The following is a 14,488-nucleotide window of genomic DNA, read 5'->3' on the forward strand; positions in this document are numbered from 1 at the left end:
TCTTCATTTCAATTGCTTAATTCTTTCATTCATTCATATAGCATTGATTAGTTACCTCCTGTGTTTTTGTTTCTTGCTTAGTTTTACAGATTCCAAGATGAGTAAGTAACAGTCTAGTGGGAGGAAACAGATCTTCCTCCTCTATCTGCCTCTCCTCTTCATTCATACAACCCTTCCTTTTTTCATTTCTTCCTTTCTTTTTTCCTTCATCCAGCACACATTTATTGAGTAGTGGCCACCATGTGACTGTGTGACCGGCACATTGCTAAGTGCTGATGCATATAACTTATTCCCTGTTCTCAGGGAGCGCCTAGTCTAGAGGATGAGACAGATAAGCTGACAAATGTCCATGCAGAAGCAAAAACCTTTTTTTTTTTTTTTTTTTTAAAGTTAGACAATGACCATCTTTTTGCAGAGCATCTGTGGAAACTTCTTGAAATTTGCCAGCAGGTTCAAAGAGCAAGGCTTGGGAGGGTGGGTAGATACCTTTCTTTTCCTGTATAATATCATTGGCCCCCAGCTTCCTTGAAAAACCTCACCTGCCCCATGGGCTGAGTGGGAGCTTCTCTCTATATCATAGTCATAAATGATAAATGTTTGCTCCACATGTCACTGACATATTATTCCTTATACCAATATGTCCATTGTTATGGAAATGCAATTACCATTAGATAAGATAGAGTGAGAAGGCTTCCTGATGCCTTTCTACTAATGTTGGATCAGAGTTACTTTCAAGGTGGTCTTGCCTGGCAGGTGGTTAGAATGAACTAGAGCACAGCCTTGCCTAGAATAGTAAGATTATGTCCGAGTGGTCAGATATCCCCTGCCTTCTATTGGGACTCACATTTATTTCTCCCGCACGGGGTCAGAGATCAAATTGGGGAGATCTGTTATTCCAAGGAAAATTCTATATCTTGGGAATGTTAATTGTCCATAGGGCCAGTATCCGTTTCTCTGTGTACACAATCATAGTTGAGTCTCCCTTTCTTGGAGACTCTGAAGTGAGTCTAGATTCTCCCTCCAGAGATAACACCTAACTTGCAGGTTTGCTGCCAAGATTAAATGAACTAACAATATTAGTTACTCTGCTTCCAGGAAGATGGAGTAATTGTACTTTTCCATATTCCTCCCACTAAGTACAGTGGACCCTTGAACAATGTGGGGGTGAGGGTTGCCAACCACACCCCCACAGTTGAAAATCCACATATAACTGTTGATGCCCCAAAAACATAACTACTAATAGCCCACTGTTGATCAGAAGCCTTACCAATGACACAGAGTTTATTAACATGTATTTTGTATGTTCTGTGTCTTATATGTTATATTCTTACAATAAAGTAAGCTAAAGAAAAGAAAATGTTACTAAGAAAATTATAAGGAAGAAAATATATATTTACTATTCATTAAGTGGAAACAGATCACCATAAAGGTCTTCATCCTTGTTGTCTTCATGTTGAGTAGGCTGAGGAAAAGGAGGAAGGGGAAGGGTTGGTCTTGCTGCCTCAAAAGTGGCAGAGGTGGAAGAAAATTCGCTTATAAGTGGACCAGTGCAATGCAAACCTGTGTTGTTCAAGGGTCAACTGTACAGCTATAAACAAAGGACATTGTATATAAAATAAACATAAGACCACTCTGAAAGAGGGCAAGAAGGAGGCAGACCAGCTAGGGACCCAAGCAATGACACAGTGGCAAGTTCCCTGAGACCTCTTTTTTTTTTTTTTTTAAGACGAAGTCTTACTCTGTCACCCAAGCTGGAGTGCAGTGGCGCGATCTCGGCATACTGCAACCTCTGCCTCCCAGGTTTGAGTGATTGTCCTGCCTCAGCCTCTCAAGTAGCTGGGACTACAGGCACCTGCCATCACACCTGGCTAACTTTTTTTGTATTTTTAGTAGAGACAGGGTTTCACTATGTTGGCCAGGCTGGTCTTGAACTCCTGACCTTGTGATCCACCTGCCTCGGCCTCCTAAAGTGCTGGGATTACAGGCGTGAGCCACTGTGCCTAGCTGTCTGGGACTTCTTTTAGCTTCATGTATCCCAGACTTAGAACTGAAGAAGCTGGCAACCTGGATGTGTCAATGGGTTAAAAACAATAAAAGCCCCAACAAAAGCCTGCCCCATCTAGTCGAAGGCCCAGGAAAGGGACAGCTTAGCAAGAAAACTTTTACCCAATAACCAACCAAACGCCACAGCCAAACACCACAGAAAAATCTGTTGCCGTACCCACCCATAACAGCAAAGATCAAGTAGAGAATCTAGACTCCCATCCTTGTCAAGCGGAACCCTGGCATCCCAATCCTCCTGCCAGACTGGTGTTAGAGAAGGCTGAATAGGGACTTCTCTATTGAACCAATCAAATGACAACAAATTTCTCATCAGAACCCACGGAGGCCAGAAGAAAGTGGCACAGTGTTTTTTCAAGGCTGAAAGAAAAGTTTTCAATTCAGAATTCCATGCATATGGTGGTGCATGCCTGTACAGCCACCTACTCGGGAGGCTGAGAGGGGAGGATCTCTTGAGCCCAGGAGGTCAGGGCTGCAGTCAACCATGATGGCACCAGCCTGGGTGACAGAGGAAGACTGTTTCATCCCTGCTAGTGGGAATGAACACCACCCTCGCCCAGCAATAATGCAGCACTCCTTCCCACACCTGCTGAGGGAGGATTGGAGGAGACCTAGTGAAGAGTCAGAGCTTTTACCACCACCATCATTAACAAGTCTGCTCCCTGCTTTTTAGCATTCTTACCCCTCCCAGCAAGAGTGGTATCAGCGAAGGTCTATGGTGGAGCTGGATTTCTACCTCTCCCCAGCAATAATGAGAAACTCCTCCCCTCTTCAGGGGCTAACAGAAGCTGAATGAAGAACTTAGAGTTCTACCCATCCCTGGCAATAGCAAGGCAGTACCTCCCCTTTCTCTGCTAGAGCAATGTCACAGGAATCCAGCAAAAACAAGAGGTTTAAATAAGATCCAGAGTCTCACCACATAATACTCATGTGTTCATGCTTCAGTTGAAAATACTTGTCATAGCAAGAAGCAGAAAGATCTCAAGCTGAATAGAAAAAGAAAGACAATCAATAGAAGCCAATGCTGAGATGACTGGGATTTTAGAATTAGCTGATGACACTTTTAAAGCATTCATTATAAAAATACTTCAATAAGCAATTATGAACATTCTTGAGACTAATGAAAACATAAGAAGTCCCTGAAAAGAAACAGAAAGTGTCAGCAAAGAATCAGAAGATAAAAAGAAGAAGCATTTAGAAAATTTAGAACATACAATTAGAAAATATAATAACCAGATAAAAAATTCAGTGGATGGACTCAATCACAAGATGGATGGGGCAGAGGAAAGAATTTGTGAACTTGAAGATAGAGTGATAGAAATTACACAGTCTGGATAACAGAGAGAAAATGGCCTGAGCAGAGTAGCAAGGACCCTTGGGGATTATAATAAAAAATCTAACACTGGTGTCATTGGTGTCCTGGAAAGAGAGAAGAGGAGAAAGAGGACAGAGCTGAAAATGTTCTTAAACACATAATGGTTGAAAACTTCCCAAACTGGGCAAAAGACATAAACTTACAGATTAAAGAATCTCAGAAAACACCAAAGAAGATCAACCCAAAGAAATCCATGCTAAGATATGTCATGTCAAACTTCTGAAAACTGAAGACAGACAAAAGCATCTTGAAAGCGACAACAGAGGAACAATACTTTACCTATGGGAGAAACCAATCAAATGACAACAAATTTCTCATCAGAACCCACGGAGGCCAGAAGAAAGTGGCACAGCGTTTTTTCAAGGCTGAAAGAAAAGTTTTCAATTCAGAATTCCATGCATATGGTGGTGCATGCCTGTACAGCCACCTACTCGGAGGCTGAGAGGGGAGGATCTCTTGAGCCCAGGAGGTCAGGGCTGCAGTCAACCATGATGGCACCAGCCTGTGGTGGTGCATGCCTGTACAGCCACCTACTCGGAAGCTGAGAGGGGAGGATCTCTTGAGCCCAGGAGGTCAGGGCTGCAGTCAACCATGATGGCACCAGCCTGGGTGACAGAGGAAGACTGTTTCAAAAAATAAATAAACAAAAATAAGTAAATAAAAGGATTTTTCTAAAAGGAGAGTTTCTAAGGAGAATATTGTCCGCAGGTGAATTCCACTTTTCAGAAACAGTGAACAATTTGAATCTGGCTATTGAGGTGCAAATTTTCCCCTGCCCCCAGTGATTTAGTCTAGTGGTTTTTTGGTTTTTTGTTTTTTGTTTTTTTGAGACAGAGTTTTGCTCTTGCCACCAGGCTGGAGTACAATAGTGCGATCTTGGCTTACTGCAACCTCTACCTCCTGGTTTCGAGCAATTCTCCTGCCTCAGCCTCCGAAGTGGATGAGATTACGGGCGCCCACCACCATGCCCAACTGATGTTTGTATTTTTAGTAGAGACGGGGTTTCACCATGTAGGACAGGCTGGTCTCGAACTCCTGACCTCAGGTGATCCACTCTCCTCACCCCCCAAAGTGCTGGGATTACAGGCATGAGTCACAGCACCCAGCCTAGTCTAATGGTCTTACACCCCTTGGGAGATCCTGTAGTAAATGTTGTAGGATGCATCTTAGACATCACTAGGAGGGAGACCCTGTTCAGCCCATCACCCCAGGGACTTCAGCCAGGCTCCCCCAGATCCCACTGAAGGGCAGCAAGTAGTGGCTGCATCTATGAACTGATCCCCTAGAAAAAAGTGTTCTCTTCTTGCTAAAAATAACTTTTTTTGCACTAATCAGCACATGGAGAGTGCTCAATATATATTAACAGCACTATCTGAAAGGATTTCAGGACACAGAGAATATCAGGAAACGTAACTGGGGGTACATTTCTCATATATGAATAGAGGAATTCAATGCATGGCTATAAACCAAGTATTTCAGCAATATTTGTGGGTGGTTTGCCTGAATTGTTGGAAAAGATCCCTGATTATAGAAAATAAAGGGTTAAGAACTTGAAAACAAAACAAAAAAAAAGAATTCCATGCATAGTGAAAATGTTCTTCAAAAATGAAAGAGAAATCAAGAGATTGTCAGATGAAGGAAAACTCTTTGTGATAAGTATATCTACCCTGAAAGAATAACTGAAAAGTATTTTCTAAACAGAAAAGAAGTAATAAAGAATCTTGGAAAATCAGGAAACAATCAAAAGTGTACAAATACTAGTAGATACAATAGTACATGTACCTTCTCCTCTTAAATTTTCTAAATTATGCTTGAGAGTTGAAGCAAAAATTATAACACTTTCTGATGTGGTTCTATATATATGTACAGGAAATATTTAAGACAATTATTAAAGGGGGAGGGTAAGGACATAAAGAAACATTTCACTCAAACTAGTAAAATGTCAACACCAATAGACTGCAATAAATTATGCATATATAATATAATACCTACAGCAGCCATTTAAAAAGCTATACGAAGAGATACACTCAAAAATACTCTAGCTATGTCAAGATGAAACTCTAAAAAATGTTTAACTCACAAGAAGGCAGGAAAAATAAAACAGAAATTTAAAATGAAATTGACAAACCTGTAGCATGACCAACAAAGAGAAAATTCTGATTACAATGATCAGGAATGAGAGGGGACATCTCTACAGACTCTGCAGTCATCAAATGGACAAAAAGAGAATGTACAAACAATGCTACACATACACATTTTTTAGCTTAAATGAAATAAGCCAATTTCTTGAAAATCACAAACTTCCACAACTCACCCAATATGAAATGTATAATTTGCATAGCCCTGTAAACATTAAGGAAACTGAATTTGTAATTTTAAAACTATCTTACTCCAAAAAAAGAAATCTCCAGATGGTGTCACCGGAGAATACTACCAAATGTCTAAAGAAGAATTAACACCAACTGTACACAATCTCTTCCAAAAAATAGAAGAGTATACTTTCCAATTCATGATATATGCCAATATTACCCTGATTCGAAAGCCAAAGTACAGAAAAGGAAAACTTCAGACTAATATTCTTCATTAATATAGATGCGAAAATTCTTAACAAAATATTTAGAAAATATAGGTCAGCAATATATACAAGTGGAGTTTATTCCAGGGATAACAGACTGGTTCAATATCTGAAAAATCAATTAACATAATTCACCATATTAACAAGCTAAGAATAAAAAATAACATGGTTATATCAATTGATACAAAAAATTGTTTGACAAAATTCAACAACCATTCATGGTAAAAGAAATCAGAAAAGTAAAAAGGAGGAAATTCCTCAACTTGATAAAAGCACCTAAAATAATACTACAGCTAACATTATAACTAGTGATGAAAAACTGAATGTTTTCCTCTACAAGTGGGAACAAGCTAGGACATCCACTCTCACCATTCTTATTCAACACAGTGCTGGAAGTTCTGGCCAATGCAGTAAGGCAAGAAAAGGAAACAAGACGTGCAGATTGGAAAGGGGGAAATAAAAATGTCCTTATTTGCAAATGACATCATCATCTATGTAGAGAATCCCAAAGAAAATACAAAAATCCCAAATAATATATTTTTTAAAAAGTTCTTAGAACTAATTAGTGAATTCAGCAAGGTCACAGAATACACGATCAATACAAATTAGTTATATTTCTTTTTTTTTTTTTTTTTGAGATGGAGTCTTGCTCTGTCACCCAGGTTGGAGTGCAGTGGTATGATCTCAGCTCACTGCACCCTCTGCCTCCCAGGTTCAAGGGATTCTTCTGCCTCAGCCTCCCAAGTAGCTGGGACTACAGGTGTGTGCCACTGCACCTGGCTAATTTTTGTATTTTTCGTAGAGATGGGGTTTGACTATATTGGCCAGGCTGGTCTTGAACTCCTGACCTTGTGATCTGCCCATCTCAGCCTCCCAAAGTGCTGGGATTACAGGCACAAGCCACCGTGCCTGGCCCAAATCAGTTATATTTCTATATACTAGCAATTAACATATGGAAACCTAAATTAGAAACATGCCATCTACAATTGCTGAACAAAATGGAAACACTTTGGTGTATATCTGATAAAACATGTATAGGGCTTGTACGCTGAAAACTACAAAATGCTGGTGAAAGGAAACAAAGATCAAAAGAAACGGAGACAGATACCACTGTGGGTCTGACTGTATTCCCCACAAGGATATGCTAAAGTCCTAACCTCCAGGACCTGTGAATGTGATCTTTGGAAATAGGAACTTTGCAGATATAATCAAGTTTAGATGAGGGTATACTGGAAGGATGGTTCCTTAATCCAGTATGACTTTTGGCCTTATAAGAAGAGGAGAAGAAAAACAGAGACACACAGGGAGAGCACCATGTGACAACAAAGGCAGAGATTAGAGTGGTGCAGCTGCAATCCAAGTAATGACAAGGATTGCTGGCCACCACCAGAAGGTAGGAAGAGGCAAACAAAGATCCTACCTAAAGTCTCAGAGGGATCCTGAGACACGGCCTTGCCAATGTTTTGACTTGGGACTTTTGGCCTCCAAAATTGTGAGATAATAAATTTCTGTTGTTTTAACCCACTCAGTTTATAGTACTTTGTCACAACAGCTCTAAGAAACTGATACCCATACCATGTTCATGGATTGGAAGATTCAACATAGTTAAGAAGTCAGTTCTCCTCAAAATTCATATATAGGTTTAGCACAATTTATATCAAGATCCCAGAAAGATGATTTTTTATAAATAAAGACATGATTATTCTAAAAGTTATGTGAAAAGACAAAGGAACTAGAATATCTACAGTAGCTTTATTCTTTTGAAAAATAATAAAGAGGAATCAGTCTACCTGATCTCAAGACTTCTTATATAGATACAGTCATTAAGACCAAAGTGGATATACAGATGGCAAGTAAGCACATGAAAAGATGTTCAATATCTTAGCTATTAGGAAATGCAAATTAAAGCACAATGAGATATCACTACACTCCAATTAGAAAGGCTAAAATAACAAATAGTGACAACACCAAACACTGGCTAAGATGCAGAGAAAAATCAATCATTCCTACATTGCTGGTGTAAAATGGTGCAGCCACTCTAGATAACAGTTTTTGCATTTCCTTTTAAAACTAAACATGTTATTACTATATTATCCAGAAACTACACTTCTGAGCATTTATTCCAGAGAAATAAAAACATATGTTCACATAAATCCTGTAAAGAAATGTTTATAGCAGCTTTATCCACAATAGCGAAAAATAGAAAACAACTTACATGTCCTTCAGTGGGTAAATGGTTAAACAAACTCTGATATATCCATATCATAGAGTACTACTCAGCAATCAAAACGAAGGAACTCAGCAATCGAAAGGAAGAAACTATCAATACACGCAACAACTTGGATGAATCTACAATTATTCTGAGTGAAAAAATGCAATCTGGAAAGGTTACATACTGTATGATTCAATTTATAAAACAGTGAAATGATAAAATTATAGAAACTGAGAATAGAGCTGGGCACCAGGGTGTCCAGCTACTTGGGATTGAGGTTGAGGCAATAGGATTGCTTGAGCCCGGGAGTTTGAGACCAGCCTGGGTAATGTAGCAAGACTCCATCTCAAAAAAAAAAAAAAAAAAACCCACATACAACTAGTGTTTATTATACTGGACAGATGTGGAGAATAGATTAGAGGTGCCAGGGGTTAAATATGGGGGAAGGATGGTGAGGAGAGAGCAGGAAATGGGTATGGCTATCAATGGGCAACATGAGGGATCTTGGTTTTGATGGATCTGTTCTGTATCTTGACTGTATCAGTTCAGTATCTGGGCTGTGATATTGTACTATAGTTTCATAAGATGTTATCAGTGGAGAAAACTGAGCAAAGGAAACATAAGATCTCTCTCTTCTTACAACTACATGTGAATCCACAATGATCTCAAAATAAAAAGTTGAATTATAGAAACATACTATTGTTAACGTAATGGCTACCATTTATTGATGATAAAGCACCTCTACTCGATACAAAGGACGTAGGTACATACATAACTCGTTTAAACTTCACAACAGACCTACAAGGTGGATGTTCTTAGCCCATGTTAAGGATAAGGAGTTCAAGTGCATTGACCCACACCTGTAATCCCAGCACTTTGGGAGGCCGAGGCGGGAGGATCAGATCGCATGAGCCCAAGAGTTTGAAACCAGCCTAGGCAACATAGTGGGACCCTGTGTCTACAAAAAAACAGTGTTTTAAAGCTGAGCATGGTGGTTCATGTTTATGGTCCCAGCTACTCAGGACGCTGAGGTGAGAGGATCTCTTGAACCCAGGAGGCTACAGTGAGCTGTGATCATGCCATTACCCTCCAGCCCAGGCCACAGATTGAGACCACATCTTAAAAAAAAAAAAAAAAGGGGGTGGGAGGGATAAGGAGAGACTCACTGACCCAGAAGCAGTGTGGATCTAGTGGCAGTAGAGTGAGCTTTGGGAGGGTGAAATGTACAACTTGGCTGGACACCCAGTAAGCCTGAGTAGACAGAGGATGTCCATTTCCCCTTCTGCCCTTGACCTCCTTTGCTATTGGGTGTTCACCACACCAAATCTTGGAGTTGGCAGATAAGCATACCTGTTGACCACACTAAAGCATCTTTGGGTACCTGGTCCACATGAGTAGTGGACCTCTGAGTAATGGAGGGATCAAGTGACCACGGTCCTGTGGGTGAACAGATGAAGGCTCCCCTGGGAACACTTAGCTCTGCTGGCTTTGAGAGGCAGGAATCCCGTTTATGTCATGTGGAGGTTTGCTGCTTTTGCTCATCTCTTGCCATCTGGTGAAAGCAAAAAGTCCCAAAGAGGTGAAATGCTTTTCAAGCTTCAGGCAGCACCAATCTATCACTTTCCAGGAGAACATGCCTGCAAATGCATACAGCTACCGTTCCTCCCTGCCTGCCTCCCTCCCTCCCATTCTTCCACATCATTTAATCATGCAGCCCTGTGCACTTGATGGTATCATTATTCCCATTTTATAGAGGACAAAACCGAGGAATGGAAAGGTTGGGCATTTTGCCCAGGATGCACAGAAAAGAGGTGATGTGGAATTTGAGTCCTGGTTTTCCTGACTCCAGATCCTGCTGATACTAATTTCCTGGTGCTGCTCTAACAAAAGAACATAAACTGGGTGACTGAAACAACAGAAATTTATTCTCACACAGTTCTAGAGGCCAGAAATTCAATGTCAAGACGCCAGCAGGGTTGCCTTCTGGAGGCTCTGAAGGACAATCTGTTCCATGCCTCTCTCCCGGTCTCTGGTGGCTCCAGCAACCCTTGGCTTGTGTCTGCATCACTCCGATCTCTCCCTCCATCTTCATGTGACTTCCCTCTCCATGTGTCTGTCATTGGATTTAGGACTCACCTGAATCCAGGATGATTCAGATATTTGTCATTGGATTTAGGGTATTTGTCATTGGATCTAGGACTCACCCGAATCAGGAATGATCTCATCTCGGGATCCTTACCTTAAATTATGTCTGCAAAGACCCTTAGTTTAAATAAGATCAGATTTAGAGGTCCTGAGTGGACGTTTTTTGCGGGATGCTGTTCAACCCACTACTCTGCTCCTAAGTCCGCCCCAGCAGGCCATTCCAAAAATGCACACATGGATTCTTTCTCTCTCCTTGTTTTTGAGCTGCTCTGGCATGAAGAGAGGCAGTGCTGGTTCCAGCTGTGACCCGAGCTAAGATGCTGAAGGCTCCCTCTCACATTCTCTCTGGAGCTGTCAGACTGTTGATTCTTTAATAAACACTTGGGAGGAGAGGTGTTGGTTTGGGAGGGGTACTCTGGACACCTCTGCATGGGGTTTATCAGAATCAAAGAGGCACAAGGTGAGTGGCTGTCACCTGTGTCGTTTTCATTACACGGTCATCTTTCACTCTGGGGTCCAAGCAGTGGACAGGAATTCGACTCCAGAGGCTGTTCCTTCCACAGCTGGATGCAGACCAGCGGGGCTGATGAAGCAGGAGGGACTTTGGAAGGATCTGGTGGCTGAGGAAAGGGCAAGAGTTGTTGCAGGGGCTGGGGTGGGGGCCTCTCCTGCTCAGCCCACTCTTTCTGCTGTGTCTCTGCTTCCCTACCTGTCCCTGACTCCTACCCTGTTTTCTCTCTGCAGGACCACATCCCTGTCCCTTACCAGCCAGACTCCAGCAGCAACCCCTCCTCCACGACGTCCTCCACGCCCTCCTCGCCAGCACCCCCCCTCCCTCCTAGTGCCACACCGCCTTCTCCCCTACACCCTTCCCCGCAGTGCACACGGCAGCAGAAGAACTTCAACCTGCCAGGTACCTCCATGCTTGGGGAGACATGGGGTGTGCAGCATTGGAGGGGCAGAGATTAGGGAGGGGGTGGGTTCACGCCAGAGTCCTGATACAGCAAGTCTTTGCTGGAAGGCGATGGATTGATGAACAGAGAGGGGCAAGGAAGTATGAGGACTGACCCTTATTGTATCCTAAGCAATTACCCTGTATCACTTATTTTATCTTTGGAACAGCCACAGGTAAGCATTATCAGCTCATTTTACAGATGAAGAAACAGAGGCTCAAAGAGGTGCAGGAACTCTTAGAGACTCTGAGTTTTGGCAAGCTACAACCCAGGGTCTTCGCCTAAGTCTAAGTCACAGAAGGGAGCCATTGACTCTGGAGCTGACAGTTGTCTTATGAGCTAAATTGGTTAAAATTGGCAGCGAGATCCTGTGCTGGAGATCTTAGGGGCACACGTCTGAGCAGGGCTGCATACTGAGTCTTAACCCAGATGTGAGGACAGGGCTGTCAATGAGCAGTCTGGACTCCTGGAGTCAAGATCCAGGTCTATCGCATTCTTGCTGTGTCTCACCTCTGAAAAGATGTAGTTGGACAAGATGATCTGGAAGGTTCCTCTAGCTCAGGAATTACAAGGCACCTAGGCTGTTGACAAGGGAGTATGCACTGGGCTATGAGATGATAGTAGAGAAGCCACTCATGGGACACTGTGACTTCTTGACCTTCTTTGTCATTAGACCTAAGAATGGGATATTTTTCTTCCTTCAGGTAGACCAGACCTAAGAATCTCGCCATCTATTCCAGGGTCCAGCATAGCCCAGTTCCTGTGCTAGGGCCCTAAGAATGCTTCCAACTCAGCCATATTTGTGGCACTGCAGCTGGCCTCAAGAAGAAGGCTGGTGGGACTGGCATGGCCAGTTGGAACCAGAATCTATATCTGTGTTGTTCAATATGGTATCCGCTAGCCGTGTGTGGCTATTTATGTTTAAATGAATTAAAATTAAATATAATTTTAAAATTAGCTTATTGGTTACACTAGCCACATTTCAAGGGCTCAGTAGCCACATGTGACTGGTGGCGGCCATACTGAATGGCTCCGGTGTAGAGCATTTCCATCATCACTGAAAGTTCCCTTGGATACTCTGGTCTAGCTCCTGATTTCCTCCTGAGTCAACAAGCTTCACACTATGAAAAAAATCCCAGGTCCTTGGCCACAGCTCACACCTCGAAGCTTAACCAGGCATGAGTGAATGGCCAGGAGGCAAATGGAGGCCCCGCCCCACACCTGGGCAGCACCCGCATGCAACCATCCATCTGAGGACAAGCCAATCACAGCACCTGCCCACACTGTTCTGATTCGGGCTGTGTCCACAGAGATGGCACATATTTTGAATTCTTGGAACTTTGGGTTTTTTGTTAAGTTCAAGTGTGAATTTAACAGCCTCATATCCACCTTGTGTGGGGGCCACTCACCTGGCACCCACCAGGGACTGCAATGTGAGTCACCAGCTGAACCCTCTTAGGAAGTGCCGCTGGTTCATTGCCCGGCATTTCCACAGACAGAAGGCCCCCACCGCCATCTCCAGGGTTGTTCATTTTTACTTTTTCAAAAAGGGATGAAGGGGAAAAGAAAAGACCCTTAGACTTCCCATGACCACCCGCACCTGGGGGAAGTGGGCCTGATGCTTTCCAGTAGCCACTTCACTCCCTGGAGACACTGACTTCAGGAATATTTTCTCTCAAATTGTTTGGCACTTGTTTATGGACCAAGGGAAGGGGAAGGGCCATTTTATGGGAGAACTGTACACAAAAGCACCACAACTCTTCTCATCACTTAAAGAATCTGCTGGCGTCTCCAGACAAGAGACCTGCCTAACCCGGAGTCATCAGGGTGTTCCTTAGCTCCTTCCTTCCCTCAGCCAGAGTCTTCAAGGAGGGGTGCCTGAAAATGTGTTGTTCTAGCATGCCACCTTATCCCCCCACCCCTGCTCCAGGACAGGTCATGACAAGGTCCTGGCCCTCTTTGGGGGCTGAGCTAAGGGGTCCTTTGGGTAAAAGCACTTCATCATGGCAGTTAGAGTGTGGGCTCTGCAGCCAAGCTACTTAAGTTCCAATCTCAGCTTTACCACTTAATGTCTGTGTGATATTGGGCAGATAACTCGCCTCTCTGGGCCTCAGTGTTCTCATCTGTAAAATGGAGATTGTAATAGTACCCACCTTAGATAATTATTTTAGAAAGAAATGTCATAATACATGGACAAAGCTTAGCAGAGTGACAGTTTCATGGAAGACCTCAACAAATCTCAGCTCCTTGGATTATGGTTAAACACAATAATAATGAAGTACAGTGGCTACCTTTATTTGCATTTCTCATTATCACTGTTGATTAATATGGGGGCCTAGACAGAATTATAGAATAAAAGATGAAATCCCAATATATCTTGACATAGGAGTATGAACTGAAGTAAACATTTGGGGAAGGTAATTTGACATTTTCTGTTAAAGTTTTTTTTGTTGTTGTTGTTTTGAGATGGAGTCTTGCTCTGTCACCCAGGCTGGAGTGCAGTGGTGCGATCTCGGTTTACTGCAACCTCCACCTCCCGGGTTCGAGCAATTCTCCTGTCTCAGCCTCCTGAGTAGCTGGAACTAAAGGTGCACACCACCACGCCTGGCTAATATTTGTGTTTTTAGTAGAGGTGGGGTTTCACCATATTGGTAAGGCTCGCCTCGAACTCCTGACCTCAGGTGATCCACCTGCCTTGGCCTCCTAAAGTGCTGGGATTACAGGTGTGAGCCACCATGCCCAGCCCTGTTAAAGTTTTAAATGTACATTTCTTTGACCAGTGTATCACTTCTAGGAATGTATATACAGAAACACTTGCACTAGGGTGTAGAGATCTGTGTGTAAGGACTTCATTGTAACAGTGAAAACTGAAATTAACCCAAATGCCCATCAAGAGTGGGCAGTGAATGGTTGAATACACACATATATCCATATAACCAAATATTCTGCAAACTTTCAAAGGAATGTAGTACTCTATATAGGTTTCCTGACATGGAAAGATATCCGTAATGTTTCTCAAGTAGAAAGTAAGTGATTTGCAAAGTCATCAGTATAATATTCTATTTATTGTAAAATATTTACATACATGTCTATCTGTGTACCAGTGTGCGTATATGTGTTCGCATATGTGCAGTAAAGTCTGGAAGAACTTCATGGCAGCCATTGAG

General features: G+C 42.5%; 1 protein-coding gene across 3 annotated transcripts in view; it reads left to right on the top strand.

Moving 5' to 3' along the window:
* The window catches only part of KSR2 (kinase suppressor of ras 2), a 512,275-nt gene that overhangs the window by 422,521 nt on the left and 75,266 nt on the right, over nucleotides 1-14,488 (top strand). For all 3 annotated transcript variants that reach the window (XM_033220446.1, XM_033220445.1, XM_033220444.1), the window contains one exon: nucleotides 11,113-11,281. In XM_033220446.1, coding sequence (XP_033076337.1) covers nucleotides 11,113-11,281 — 169 coding nt within the window. The remainder of the gene's footprint in view (nucleotides 1-11,112; nucleotides 11,282-14,488) is intronic.

This window comes from Trachypithecus francoisi, unplaced genomic scaffold (assembly GCF_009764315.1).
Source record: "Trachypithecus francoisi isolate TF-2019V2 unplaced genomic scaffold, Tfra_2.0 Lachesis_group11, whole genome shotgun sequence".
Lineage (NCBI taxonomy): Eukaryota > Metazoa > Chordata > Mammalia > Primates > Cercopithecidae > Trachypithecus > Trachypithecus francoisi.